This window comes from Centruroides vittatus, unplaced genomic scaffold (assembly GCF_030686945.1).
Source record: "Centruroides vittatus isolate TY-2023 unplaced genomic scaffold, ASM3068694v2 contig_1057, whole genome shotgun sequence".
Lineage (NCBI taxonomy): Eukaryota > Metazoa > Arthropoda > Arachnida > Scorpiones > Buthidae > Centruroides > Centruroides vittatus.
In genome coordinates this window covers 500,293-516,875 of record NW_027120684.1, presented here as the reverse complement: position 1 = coordinate 516,875, position 16,583 = coordinate 500,293, and the positions used below count along the sequence as shown (strand labels likewise).

Genomic DNA, 16,583 nt, shown 5'->3' with positions numbered 1-16,583 from the left:
GTATATAAATTATTTACATGTGGATTTTGAAAAATTTATTTTAAAGTAAAATGAACTTTATTTGAATATGTTAATTATATTTTAATAATTGTATTGTAGTGACACAGATATATTCAATTCAATACATTTTTATATATAAATGTTTATATTAAGGCTTTTTGTCTTAAGATTTAATTTAAATTACCATAATTTCCTGCCTATAATGTACAGATGATATGCTAAAGCTTCCGATTTCATTCAAAAGTGCAAATTATAGATTGCTGCATATAATCTACAAAAATTTTTTTAGCATTAAAAAAAAAGACTGTAAACGAACAACAATACTAAATCTGATACATTGTAATACTGAAGCCAACCATTGCCATAAGCTATTGGGCTAATTAATGGCTAGCCGTTAACTAGCTCGATAAAGCCCAATAGCATATGGCAATGGTTGGCTTCAGTATAAAAGACTGTAAAATCATCTTACTGTTTGTCATGTCAAGATGATTTCTTGACATGACAAACAGTAAAACTTGTCTATTAACTCTTCAATATCTCCATGTCAATCTTTACTTTAACAATGTTTTTGTTAGATGATTATGATTAATAGTGTCTGACCTTAACATATCAACCAAGAAGACCGAGTCTTCTTAAAATGATGTTAGAAGGCTTGTCTTACTTTTCACTGCTTTATGGAAAATTTAGAAGTCTGTTCCAATGATGGAGCCAAAAAGTTTTATAGATGGGGCAATTTAATTATGGTATTTTATTGATGCAAATTCATGGAAACATTAGAAAGGCAGCTACTAACATAGTTGTCAAAAATTGCACCAAGAGAATATTTTATTCTTCATATGAAATTAATTTTATTTTTATTGTTAATTTTTATATATAAATTAATAATATAATAAAAATTTGAGATTAGAATGATAATCTTAGACCAGGTGGCACTGCAGAAAGTTAGTTTTCAATTTTTGAGTGGATATTATATGAGTTAATGTTATATATAGTTAACTGATACAAACTATTGTTATATACTGTATGTTTACTGTCCATTACAGTCTATTTAACACATTTAATTGTTGTACCATGCTATTAGTAAGTGCAACCAGTTGCTTGGACTCGAAATAAACAATTTTTTTTGTATATTAGTTTTTTAAATGGTATATTATTTTTATGACATTCAACTTACAGTATTAAAGATATATACATATTATACATATATATATTTTTACATATAAGTACAACTTTTATGTATTTTATTTTTTATATATGATTGTGTTTTTCATAATGAATTTTACCTCTGAAACAACTAAAGCATTGTTTTTTAAATAAAATATTTTGATCTTTATGTAAATATTTTCATAGAGATATTTATCTGTTAATTTTGTATTCATTAAAAGTTAAAGTTTCAATGGATACAAAAGTAAGAATAAAAGTTACTGTAATAATGATTAAATTTATACATAATCAATGGAATATTTTATTTATAGAAATCTATGATTTAAAATAGAATATATTCAAGTGAAAAACATTAACTATTTGTTTATCTCAATTTATTGAGGCAAATAATTTCATTTGGTTTATATGAAGATCAAAAATATTAATCATTTTAGATTAAACAGACATCTAAAAATTATTTTTGTGTCCTGTTTAATTCTAAATATACAGTTATTAATGGTTTCTTTTTAATTCAAATAACTAATAAAAAAGTTTTTCCTTTTTTAGGTTACGCAGTTGAAAACAATTGACAAAGATACATTAGGTGATGATAGCGATGGAGGACCAAAATCAAAGTAAAGATGTCGTTTTCTTGAATAAAATCTTATTTGGATTTGATGTTTTGTTATATATTATATATACGTATAAAACATATAATTATATATATAATGTATGTAAAATATATATTTTTCTGAAAAGATATAAATTATATAAGATAAGATAAAATAGATGTATAAGATTATTTGTATTTTTCCAGCTGTTATAGAATATAATATAGGGAAAGTATGGTGATTAGTCAAAATTTTGACCTGATTCTTCTGCCTTTCTTGATGTTTTGACACTCAAGGAACCCAAAAATATAAAAAGAAAAACCCCTTACAAAATTGTGTGCACGTGTGCATATATTTTGCATTAAATCTCAAGACTCAGTGAACAAAGAATTGTGAAACTTGACAGTATTGATGATAAATTTTGGCAATTAGAGGTCAAGGGTTGGGAAAATAGAGGAGGGCATGTATCATGTTTTGAGTCAGACTTAATGATAAATTTACTTTTTATTGGAATTTACATTAATTTTTTTTAAAACTTATCTCTACCCTCAAAGGTCTTTTGCCTTTTGCCTTTTTATAATAATTAATAATATAAAAATTATTTTGTAATAAAATCTATATAATAAATGATGGCCCACACAATTAACTTTGAGCTAATGTATCTTGCTGTTTTTTAAACTCAAATATTTTTATAAATAGAGATTTGTATCCTAATTTAACAATATTACTCCTTTTAAGCTTTTGTTATAATTTAAATTTTATATCATAGTATAATTGAAAATTATCAAACTTCCTTCTTGATCCACTTGACATGCTGTTTGACTGCTGGAAAAGTTGAGCAAGAACTCTTGCCAACTTTTTTATGAGTGTGTTTTATATACACACTTTTTTTATGTACAAGAGTTGCATACAAATGATTTAGACTGTGGCTATGATTTTGATCCAGCAGATGGTATCAAATGGTCACTTGATGTAATCATATTGTTGACTTTGAAAGTAATGTGGTCATGAGATGATACCAATAACATATTGATAGGGGCTGTGCATGATGTCATAGGTCAGTGACTTCTTTGACAATTCGATGGAGAGCAATTGCCATGGGCAGAGATGAATTGCATGATTTTTATGGGAAGAGGGTAGGAATGACCTGAATATTCATAGGTGTTTAGTGGCATTGTGTGGAAATGGTGCTCCTTCATGTGCAGCTATGTTCAACTGGTTGATAGGCTTTGCATGTGGTAATGAAACACTGAAGAAGGGATTAAGCAGTGGTCATCCATAAACATAAGACATGTTGTGTAGGGTTTCTCAAATGGGATCCCGGTCGTTTTTTTAACCCGGGAAATTTTTCTTATTCCAGGAATCCCGCAAATTTCTTAAAAATTCACTTTTTTCTAATTTTGTGTTAAAGTTCAGGAAATTTTGCAAATAGAAAGCATAAGTAACTCATAAACTGTCAGAATAAATTTGTATTTATTAATTTTAAACCTACTTATTAGTTTTTTAAATTTTTTCCTTGTCGTGGCATGTTACAAATGGTCAATAATCAATGCGTAGCTTATTTGTGGCAGGACTGAAAATTCTTTACTTGTCAGAACCTGTAATATCTGGAATAGTTGTGCTTATGCTGTCTTAATTTTTAACCATGCCCAGTAGCTTCAATAACTGCATTATGCCAGATTGTGCAAATTGGCAAGGATGCAAACGAGTATGAAGTTTTTCTTCGTAAACCTGATTATTAAAGACAAACGAACTGTCGAATTATCGGGCTACAAGCTTAATACTGCTATTAAAGCAGCCAAGGTAGACAAATCAAATCAAGAATACTAGAGAGCAAAAAAAGTACTACAATCTTGAAGACGAACTAGAAACCTTCCAGGCTACAGGTGAAAAAACACATAACATCTATTTTCTCTTAAATGCATTAAACATGATTCCAATCACATCAATTGAATTGGAAAGGGCATTCTTGGTAGCAAGACTTTTCATTACTAAAATAAGAATTAGATTGAGTGATCGGAGTATTGACCATCTTTGCTTTTTAAAATCTTATAATACAAAATATTATTGTAAATTATTGTAATGTTTTATTTAAAAAACGAAAATTACCTTCTAAGTTAGAAGTTTGATCTAAATTCATTTTTTCTTTAAATTTTCAACTCAATTCAAAGTCTTTTTTGTAGTGATGTAACGAATATTCGGTTACTACCCGGTATTCGGCCTATTTTTCACTATTCGGCCGAATACCGAATATTTAAATCACTATTCGGCCGAATACCGAATATTTAATCACTATTCGGCCGAATACTGAATACCTAAAAACAGGAGTAAGAAATAACAAAAACACAGTAAATTAATCATTTTTGTTACTTTTATTAGTGCTGAACATTAAACTATAATTATTAAAGTTAATAAGAAATAGCATCTAACTCTAGTATTAAATTATTTCGTAATTAAATAATATTATAGCCTTTATCTAGCCCGAAATCTTATGGCATTGATGGCGTGTAGGTTAGAATGTATCGGGCATTAATGTTATTGTTTAGTTAATTATGTTATATTCATATTCGCGTATATTTTTATATTTATACGATATATTTGAACTTTTCCACAACTGGGGAGAAACTAGACCATATTATGTCACCACTAAAGTATATCCTTAGGGTACTATTCAGTCTACAAATACATAGTAAAAACAAAATTTTAGTGTTTAATTAAAGAGTTAAAATGATCGATTGCAAATAAAATAACTTATAAGTTATAACTTACATCTAAATACCAACAACTGCCCAATCATAGCGGGCTATTTACGGCTATTACATAAATTATAAACCAATTTGTCACTAGAGGTAGATGTTAGGCTCCATCTCATATTAACTTTTTAATAATTATAATTTAATTAATTAATTTAAATAATTTAGACCTAATGGAAGAAAAAATCGTAGTGACAGCGGGCCAATAGAGAGCACGGTGCGCGATCTTTGCCATAATGCGGTTTGCGTGCCAATTTTCGTACGTGCGTTAATCAAGCCGAATAGTTTGGCCGAATATTCGGCCATTCGGCAACGCTCCTGGCCGAATATTCGGTATTCGGCCACGCTCCTAGCCGAATATTCGGTATTCGGCTGAGGCCGAATATACTATTCGTTACATCACTACTTTTTTGTTGTTGTTGTTGTTGTTGTGTGCAGTTTCCAGCAAACTTTAATACATTTTTCTATTAGTGAACATTTCTACGTAATTCAAAGATAATTTTTAATATATATCTTACACAGCATTATTAATGTGATTTTGGAGGTTGTAGAACGTATTAGATTACTTTAAAAAATGAAAAATAATTATATCATTTGATTTCAAGCTCTTAAAAATAATTAATTCTATCCCGGGAAACAGTTCACTTTTATCCCGGAATCCCAGGACAAGCAAAAGATCGGGAAATGAGAAACCCTAGTGTTGTGAACTGACCCAGAAGTGCTTTTTTGCATGGTTGACTAGAAATTATGAATAATTTATTACCACATAACTAAAACTAAGCAACAAAGTGATAGAAGCATAAAGGAAGCCCCCATACTGAATAAATTCTGCTTAGCATAATTCGCTGGGAAAAAGACTGAAACAATGTTTTTGATTGACAAGGGTATAATGATGGTGGAATGGTTGCCACAGAGAGTGACCACTCCTGACAGCCTGATAAAAGGTTTCACTATCTGGAATTTGTAACCATGCAAGGATTCTTCATGTTTATGGAAATGGACATAGGCACTGTCACAACAGTGGCCACTATTGTTCCTCCCTGAGAACAATGTGAAAAATCCAACAGTATGGTCATGTATTATCATGGAATGTGTTGCTATTCTATGATAATACACTCAAAACTGTTTTTGCGTGGGACCGCATAAAAGAAAACACACAAAAAAAATTGCACAAAACTTCAAGAGTAGCTATAAAAAATAGTTTTCGCAACACAATTAAAAAGTATTTTTTTTTAATGCGGTGAATAGGGACTGCATAAAAAAAGTCTCATGTAGAAAATGACTCAAAACTGTAGGAAATAACTAGGAATTGTTTTTTTAACTCTTTGGGCCTTTTTCTGCAATCCCTAATGGGAAAGAAAATCCTCTAAGAATTTTATTTTTTATATTAATTAATTATTTCCACTTAAATATGAATCTAACATTAAAAAGTTAAAAAATAATTGTTAAAAATGATTTTATTTGATAAATATAACTGCAGGAAGTGTTATTCTTTCATTTAATAAGGTGGAAATTTCACACCTGCAGTCTAAAGCTGGAGGGGAGCTAACTTACAGTATCTGTTCAAATATAACACAATATTTCTGATTTTTATGCTATTAAAATACCAGGGGACAGGGAAAAAAGTATGAGAAAAAAATTTTACTGAATAAAAAATGAAAAAAACCTGCTGATGTCATAGAAAACATCCAATAGAGTTTTAAAAAATTTTACAGAAGTCAATTATGTTCTAATTTGATTGAAATTTTCATATGCTGCACAAAAAAAGACAGCACAAAAACAGGTTTGAGTGTACATGACCATATGCTAGCCAACAGACCACACACAGTAGCAGTCACTGGGGTTCACCATGTTCCTGCACCTATTCTATTTTTCCAACATGGCACTCAGTGACTATGCTCTCTTCCATGAGATGAAGAATCCTGTGCATGATTACCAATGTCCAGGTAGTAAAGCCTTACATCAGGCTGTTAGGAGTGGTACAAAATACTCCCAAGCAGTGATTTTGTAAAGCAATATGGAAATTGCCAGAGATGGCAATTGTGCATTAACCTGCAGGCAGTGGCATAGCGTGGGTGTCAGCCGCCCGGGGCAGAGAAAAATTTTGCCGCCCCCTTATTTAGGCATTATTATTATTTATTGTGAAATTTTGCTGCCCCACTACGCTACGCCACTGCCTGCAGGGATATGTGGAACAGACTGAAGTGTAACTAAGGAGTTACCATATCAAGGATCTCATACTTCAAGTTATAAATCATTTGTATATGACCTTTATTTGTAGTTGTACATAAAAATTGTTCAAACTTTACAACATTGTTTTTAAAAAGATTTATGATGGCAAATCTGGTTTATTGGACCATCTGCAATACAATCTTCTTGTATATCTTAATAAAAGATGCTTATAATTATTCAGATATTTTTGAGTTAGCCCCCTTTGGGTTCTTATGGATATAAAACTCCAAAAATACCTGTTTAATTTTATCAATTTCATTAGGTATTTGATTAGTTTTGAATTTTGTATTTTTTGATTATTTCTATAGTAGTTGATAAAAATATTGTATAATTGAAGCTTCACTATTTCTAGTATATGAATTATTTCCACAGTTTCAGGACATTTATAGTTAAAATAAAACTTCTCTAGAAACTGGGCAATACTATAATGTAAAAACTCACTATCTTGATATTCACCCAGCTTATTTTCCAGAAAAATGAACATTTTCAGTCTACTACTAAGCCCTGCTTCAGGTGAAAATTTCAAACAGATGGAACTTTTAAAGTTTTGATGTTCTAATATGTCGAATGCAGAAGAGTTCACACACAAATTTGAATTAACATGTGAGTTCTTCTGCATTCGACATATTAGAACATCAAAACTTTTAGAAGTTCCATCTGTTTGAAATTTTTACCTGAAATAGGTCTTAGAAGTAAACTGAAAATGTTCATTTTTCTGGAAAGTCAGCTGAGTGAATATCAACGTAGTGAGTTTTTACATTTACAGTTAATAGCTTAAATAATCAAGTTAATTAAAATCATTAGCATTTGATGCTTTGACATGACTTACTGATTTATTTATAATAATTTAAAATTATTTTAGTATATTCATATTTATATATTTGATAATTCTAGAAAACAGATGGTACAAGCGAAAAGAGAATATAAGAAGAAAAAAGCTCAGAAAAAAGCACAAAGAATGAAACAAATTGAAGAAGAAAGAGAAAAAGAAAAGTCAAAATGGCAACAATTTAATGCAAAGGTATTATTTTAATGTATAAATTTAGGTATATAGAAATAAAGAATTTATAGAGTAAAATTTAAAATATTAATGATGTATTTTGAAACATTAAACTTACCAAAAAATTCAAATTTCTGATATAAACATTATAATATATTATTGATTTTGATTTTTCCAGTTAAATAAATAGAATTGAGAAAACCAGGCTTTATTGGAAAAAATTCAACCCAAGATATATTTTCGATTTTTAGTCTTAATAATTTTTATATTATTTGTAATTTTCAAGATAAATTATGATTTTTTTAATATTAAAAATTATTAGATTTAATAATAGGTAGGGTTTTCCTAATTCAAGATAATGTTAGCTTAAAGGTAAGTTAATGTTGATATTATGGACGAAAATATCTGTCTACAAGAATGATTCAAATTCTGATTTAGTTTTAATGTATTACATTGTTTTATAATAATTAATTATAAAATGATTAAAATATATGTTTATTAATAACATAAATAAATATTTTAAATCATAACATACAATTTTCAGAGACATTTTAAATAAAAATATAAGCTAAATCAAAATTAAAAAATTGCTTGTATCATTTTAATGTGAAGATATTTTTGTGATATTTTTGATATTTGTGATATCTGATATTTTTGTACAATTTGGTTAACACTTTCAAAATACTCGAAGAAAAACTTAAAATCTTCAATGCATTTTATAAAATTTTTGAGATTATTAAATTAGACTATCTTTTAAATTAAATAATAATTGCAATTCTTAAAATTTTAGATAGCTATCAGCATCAATCTTGAAGTATTCTCTTAAAAAGCAGAAGCTATCAACTGGTTTTTATATATGCTTAGTTAGCTTTTGTTAGAATTATGAATAAATTATTATGAGGTTTGAATTTAAAATTTGTATGATAGTCTTTAAAAATGCAGGCTTTTTTTTTAAAAAAAAAAGGTCAGTTTGTTGTTTTTTTTAATTAGAAATTAAGTTTCTCTTCCATAGCCAATTATTGTTTCTTTTGTTAATAATATTACTTGATGTGGAAGGTTGCATTAAATATATCAATCATTTTAATGTTTTCTTCAGCATTTTTACAGAGGATGAATAAAATCTTTTTTTATAAAAAATAGTAACTTGTTTAATGATGACAGTTTTACTTAGTCGGGGTAATCTTAATTCATATTCTGTTTTGATTCAGCTATGAAATGAAAACTTATAACAGATCTGTGCATCTCTGAAATATATGAAATTTTAATCAATTTGTAGCTGATTTTTATTTCTAATTTGAGAGATTTGTCATCATAAATTGTAGTGTTGTGTCTGTAGTTAAAAGATTAGAATATTTGCAACAATGCTTCTGCTGTTAATTTGTTTGTCATTAGTGCAGAAACAGTAGCAGATAATTTTTGTGATCGTGAACTTTAATTTATTAATTTGGGATTTATAAACATTAAAGCATTTTGGATGCAGTATCTTTATTGATAAAATCTTTCAAGAATGGTAAGTAAACTATTTCAATGAGTTTTTGAATCAAACTGTAATACAAATTTTTTTTCCAATTCTATTTTAACATAAGCATTTTTCATTTTTTAATAGGTGAACATTAAAAAATGTAAACTATATTTTGTGTTTGTAATCAGTGGAAAAAATTTAATATGAGATTATTAGCAGGAATTCCTGCAGAATCTGTCTCTATGATTAAATTATTGCCATAGGCATTGTATGTATGTATGTTTAGTATTAGATATTTTGTGTGTGTGTTCATAAGATACGTTTCTAATCTTTTGTTGACAAGCTATATAAAAAATTTCTTTCTTTTGAACCTAGCAGTACCTGTTGTTGTTGTACTCCAAAGCAATACAGTAGAGCGTCGTTTATCCGAAAGCCAATCAACCGAAAGCATTCCACTCAGACTGTGTTGTGCTGAATCGAATGTTTTCGATACTAGATTAACTTCCAAAATATAATTTTTTTTGTTTTTATATTTTTCAATATATTTATTTTGTTTGTAAAAAATAAAGAAATAATTTTTAGCGATACAATAGCCATGATCATTTTAAAAATTTACATTAGGCTTAACATCGACAAAAATTCAACACGAAGCGACACGCAACGCAGAAAAATTTCAACATGGGATAGGTTAATATATTTTTTTGTACATAATCGGTTATCCAAACAACCTCAGTCCACAATTGATTTGGATAAATGATGCTCTACTGTACTTGCAAACCATCTGTATTGGTATTATTATAATTATTTTAAAATTTCTTAAAAATTGTATTAAAAAAAAAAAAACAGGACCTTATCACAGACTTTAAGAAATTGATATTACAGTTTATGAAGTACAGACTTACTTTTTGACAACATAGTTTTGGATTTTTTTATCATCTCTCATCATTGCTACTAATAAAATGTATATATTTTTTATTCCATAAAGTTTTATGAATATTCAGTAAGAAATTGTGATTTATAAAACATACCTCAAATACTGTGATCATAAAACAAACATGTACAAACATTCATATTCAATGCTAAGGTCTGTTTCACACATACTGGATAAGACTGTCTGGTATCAGATATCCAATTACAATAAGTATGGGACCTTTTGAGAGTATTCGCATCTTTATTCAGCAGTCAGACATTGTTATACACCTGAAAATGGACTGACAAAATGCTGAGGTTTACAGAAGTTATTGTGATATTTCACAATGACTTCTGTATATGAAACCACCACAAAAGATATCATTGAAAAAAAATCCCTGGTAATAGAAGACTGCTGAATGAAAGTACACAAAACTGCTGAGACTCATCAACTCGGGTATCTCAAGTGAACAAATGCACATTATCCTGTATGAAAAAGCTGTGTGCATGATGGTTGCTGTGATTTGTTGACCAAAAATGCACATAAAAGGACATTTCAATGCAGTGTTTGGTGATGTTTAATCACAATCTGCAGGACTTTTGGGACTGTGGATGAAAGTTGGGTTCACCACTTTACTGTTTTCAGTTGGGTGAAAATGTAACAAAGAAGACCATTTTGTTGGCTGCAAAAGTGATAGTCTCCATTGAGGGCTGTACAGTTTGTACAATGTTAAGAAATAAGCATCTTTCTTTTTTTTGGAAAAGAATCAATTTTAACTTGCTTTTTAACCATTCTTTCAAATAATCCTTTTATAAGTAAAAAACCATTTTAAAATTTTAACATAAACAAGCAATCTCTTAGGCCTGTTTCCTACATATCCAGTTGTCAGATATGTGATAGGTATGAATGTAACAGATCAATCTGGCTAATAACCAGTTTAAACTGGTTCAGATAAGTTATGCTTGTTATGTCCAACATGCATCTTCTGTGCATGTACAGTACAACCATATTTAAACTCATTTATACAGAAATAAATAGTTTTCAACACTGATACACAGTCTCCATGAACTTCATCTATCTCTGCTTTGATCTGCATGGCAATCACTTCTTCACATGGCTGTCAAATATTAATTACATGTTGCATCTGGCTGAAACTTTATCAGAGATTGTTGAAGAATGATGCCTGCCAACAGTGCTGCCATTGCTTGGAAATTTACCAAGCTTTCCAAACAACCCTTATATATAGTACTACTATTTACAACTGTAGAGACATTTTTAAAACATTAATTTTTTAACATGGTTGCAATGTGTGCTTACTGGAGGGAGGCTCTTTCTGAGTATCCATTTTTACTGCTTATAAGAAAGGATATTCTGATAGAATTTGGTTTTCAAAAAAAAGAAATGCATTTTGTTGAAAATTGTATGTAGGATATAGTTTATATATGTTAATCTTAGGTATTTTAGTCATATTTTTTATTATAACATTAAAATATATTCTCCCATTTTTACAATCAGGTTTTCATGTAATATTGTAAAAAAAATTTTTAATGGTGTTGTCAGTTGAGAGTTGTAGAATTAAAAACCAGTTGAGGATGACGACCTTATTTTTTTGTTGTTTGAAATGCATATTGGTCTTCTGTGTGTTTCTAAGTTGTTGGTTGCATTTGAACTGAATGTTTGATTACACTAATAGAATATTTAAACTTGAATTGATTAATGTTCAAGCTAGTATTTCACAAAAAATGTAGGAATAGTTAAAAGGTTCAGACTCAGAATATAATTTACAGAATAATTAATTTTTTAATTTTAAAAAAAATGTCAAATTCTGAATAATGATAGAACATTAACAAGAAGTTACCATTGAAATAATTAATATTCATTTGATGATGGCTTAATCTGGAGTTTTGACATTTCACTATATATAAAATTTGAGGTTTTACATTTGCTTGATATCCTTTAAATCTTGCTTGTAGTTTTCTTCCTGTTTTATTAATTGAAGCATTTTTAATTTCAGATTCAATATACAGTATATGACATGCTGTGAACAATTTGTCCAATAATTTTTTTTGGTCAAACAGTCTGAACAACAGAAAATTTCAGGCTCTGTTTACATCTTAGTTTCTTAAAATGACCTTTATATAAACCCTCTTTTTTTTTAGCTTTTTTTTATGGCATTTTAATAAATCTCTCTCATTTTTCTATTACTCTTTTTGGATACTTTGTATACATGAAAATATGCCAGCATAAAAAGTAAAATTTATGCATGCAAGTGGCAAAATTAAGGTGACATTCAGCATTAACGATTAGTTCATTAAGTCAGCTTTTTTTAACCTTCATTTGTCAGATAATCGAGTTTCTCATTAACACCTATTACAATTTTTCCACTCATATGCATTGCTGTTTGATATATCTCTTAGAACAAATATTTATTAATAAATGACATAATAACGGATTGAAATTGTGATTTAAAACTTTGACTTGTTCCTTTTCATCATTTGTGTCAGAAGGTGTTATATATTCTATTACATAAATTGACAATAAGATAATATTTAGTCTCTTTTGATTATAAATAACTTGCCTACAAAATGGAATTAATGCCTTATGCATATAATATAATTATAATTAATTTTTGTTTCTAAACCTAAAACCATTATCTAATTTTTAGCTCTTTATCAGTATTGTACCTTTTCTTACAACACCACTTAGATAAGAACTTGAAAAGCTAATAATCCAGTGTAACAGGATCAGGAGAATCATTCTATTCTCACATTCATTCTAATGTATGTGAGGCAAAATTTCCAAATGTGGGAATTTTTTTTCTTAGGTTTGTTTTGGTATATGTGTATATGGTCTTGCATTATCATACACAAGTAACATTCCTTTTTAATTGATCAATGCAGCTCTCAAGAGATGAAATAATTTCATCTCTTAAGAATCTGAATTATTATCATTCAGATAATCATCAGAATTTGAAATCTTGTGATAGACATGCTTTGTTTGGTGGAATGTAAAGGATTTCCTTTTTAGGGTGTAAGCCTTGTTTTGGTGCCAGCACAGATTTTTCATTGTATTTTAACCATTGCCTCTTAAACTGAATATCACTAGTGATGAACAGTGGGTTGTTTATAGTGATATTTCTTTCAAGAAATAATGATGCACTAGTCTGATCATGCGGAATTCATTGAGCATGTTTTGGAATTTCACTAACCTTAAAGACATATGATTGTTGTATGAGTTATATTGATTGGATGTGTAATTTATCAAGCTGTCAACTTGGAATTGTTTTCAACTAATTTTGAAGATCATTCTTGTCAGTTTATCTGTCTCCTAGAATGTGAAAACTGACCTCAGATTTTTCTAACAAAATTTAGCAAACTATCATTATATATCATTTCCATAGACAATGTTCATATTCTTCTTTGCCTATGAAGCTGATGAATCTCTTTTGAACTCATTTTTATGGGGTTTTTTAAGCCCATATGAATATTGAGAGAAATTATTTTGGGGAAAAAAAAATACTGAGTGATTGAAATTTATGTTTATTTCAAATTAGTCAAATGTTTCTGACAATTTAATTGATGTAAGCTCTTAATCATGTTACAGCTGAATAATTATTAATTGTAACTAGTTTTCTATTGTAGATTTGGTTTAAAGAGTAAAAAAATTGCAGGCAAATAGAAAATAATTATATTTTAATTTTAAATAGTTGTGCATAATTCAGAAAACTTGAATGCTGCAATTTATCCTTTCAAATCAATTATATTTAGCATAGCAGCACAGATTATGCTAAAAAGAGCACACAAAAGTATCTTGTCATTGTCACTAATTCAGTTAGTGCACTGACAAGTAAATTGGAGAACTATCCAGTGTAAATCTGTTAAATTAAGATATCAACAGAAAATCTTTTTCCATTAATTGTTTCTTTGACTAAAATATTAATTTAAAATTTTAATTAGTTTCTAAGAAAATCCAATATTTAAAATAATATATGCTGTCAATTAACTATAATAATTAATAACAAAATGCAAGTTTTCATTTGTTTAATATAATTAAATCAAGGGTTGTCTTAAATTTGTCTGTTTTATTAATAATGTAGTTATTTATATTGGCCTCAAGAAATTCCCAAAGACAAAATAAAAATTATTAATTTCTGAAATAATTTAATAACAATAGCTTGTCCAAGTTTGACTTAGATAAACACAAGCAACAAGATTCAATTTAATGAAAGTAATCTGTCCAAAGATGTTTTTGACCATATTGTAATCATTAGTTTTATTAAATTGAATCCTGCTGAAATTTCACAGTTGTTGTTTTAAAGTATCTAATATTATTAGCATCAACACGTTAATTGTCATCTAACACGCCAACTGCCCGACATCGCTATAATCAATGTAGTTTCACTCAAGGTTAAATTATCCTGGCTACGTAAGACATTTTGCATCATAGCGGTGGCCTCTCGCGCACATCTATAAAGTTTGTTCCGACCGCCGGCCGTCATATGGCCTCATGAAGTGGTTTGACGGCCGGTGGTCATAGTGTTTTTTATTAATGTTATTCACTATTTAAAAAGCACTAATGATAGTGTTTTTTTTAATAGTGAATAGTTAAAAAAAAAGGAGAAAATATTGAAAACTAGTTTTATTACATATAAAGTAAATAATATTACAAAACAAAAATCAAAGCATATACGTGCGAAATAATATATGAATGATGACTCGCAGTCATATATATTTTTAACATCTTCACTGTACTGACTGTTATATAACGACCCTTCTATTTACATTATAATAAAATATTTAATATCAAATTTTCTCATTGTGGCCAGTAAATATCATATTACAGGTGGCAGTTAACGTGTTAAAGTTAAATTATTTCAATTCATTTGGCAAAATGCTTGGAAATTTCAAAACAATTCAATTTCTTAGCCAAATGTTGACCAAATAATAATGCATTTAACATATTGTATTTTGATTGACAAAAAATAGTGATTAATTATTTTTATTTTTCAAACTTGAATTTGATATCATCATCATTTTTATATTTGTGGATAACTTTCTAGATATAGATTTATAAAACAGCAGTGCAGTGCATATTACATAAAAGATTTCTTATGTAGCATTTGTGTTTTAAAAAATTAATGTTAAAATAATTTGTTAACAAGTCTTGAAATAACTTTAATCCAAATTCACTCTGTTGTACTAAATGATTTGTGTTCATTATATATTGTTTATCTTCACAACTCTCAATAATATACCAGTATGTATTATAACAAGCTTTCGATGAATTGATTTAAGGAATTTGGAATATTATTTCAGCAAACCTAATGGCAAAGAATGGAGAGGCTGCCATTTTGTCCAAACTGATATAAATTTCCAATGTTCAATGAAAAAATACGAAGATATGCAGAAAGGAAACGGGAGGTAACTGTTAAAAGGTTGAGATTAAATTTTGAAAGAACTCAATAATTCTTGAAATTATTCGTCGGTTTTAGTAGATAAAAACTAAGCTAAAATTTTTTTTATAAATCTTTTGATTACAGTTTTTCGTGTTTCGGGAAAAACGATTTACAGTATTTATCTTTTTCTGTATAATTTTCTTAGTGGTCTTTCAAAATTGATGATCATAACTCTCAAATATATTTGTGGAATTTTATTTAAAAAAATAAAAATCCTCATGCTTTTAAATTAAGTAAATTGATGTAATAGCAATTTTTTAAAAAACCCCAAAAAAATCATTTTCCTAGATAAAGACACAAAACTTATTAATATTATATTCAGATAAACTGATCAATAAATATAATTAATTACACATGAAGGAAAATCATGCACATAAAATGAATCAAATCAAAAATTCTTATTTAATTTACCAAATACAAACTACATAAAGCTTTAGTAGAATCCACTTGGTGTAGCATTTTTGTGTTTTTGCATTGTTTTATGATGCTGATTACTGGTATATGAAAAGTTACTCATCCAAGGCTTTTAAATAACAGTGAAAATATTCTGGTTGTACTGACTGCAATGATGTAAATAAATTTAATCACTGCCAACAATAGAATCTGTTTATGCAAGTCCCAAATAGTGATAGTAAGTTTTTAATAGAAATATCATTTTTAGGAAACTTCAATATCAGTAAATAGTGTAATCCAATCCACTCATGAATTTAATGTTTTGTAAAAATTTACAGTTCCATTACAGGTAATTAGTAATACAAGATAAATTAGTACAGGAAATCTTGTTAGTTCATAGCTGTATATCCCTGGCCAAGACAAGAGATTTACATGTTAAAGAATTTGGTTAGTTTGCAATATGGCTACTGTGATGTGTGTGTTACTTGTTCGTTTACAGCATAGAGGCACTTCGATCTACAGTTGTTCTTGGACAATATGGTTTAGCTTTTATAGTGTCACTTTACCCATGGAATAGCCTTCTTTTCCTATTTCATAAAATATGGCTGGTTTTTGAGATTGCAA

General features: G+C 28.3%; 1 protein-coding gene across 1 annotated transcript in view; it reads left to right on the top strand.

Annotated features, from left to right (window-relative positions):
* The window catches only part of Spf30 (Splicing factor 30), a 41,430-nt gene that overhangs the window by 23,286 nt on the left and 1,561 nt on the right, over nt 1–16,583 (top strand). Inside the window, exons 5-6 of the mRNA XM_067267059.1 lie at nt 1,711–1,778; nt 7,634–7,760. Of these exons, the coding sequence (XP_067123160.1) occupies nt 1,711–1,778; nt 7,634–7,760 (195 nt within the window). The remainder of the gene's footprint in view (nt 1–1,710; nt 1,779–7,633; nt 7,761–16,583) is intronic.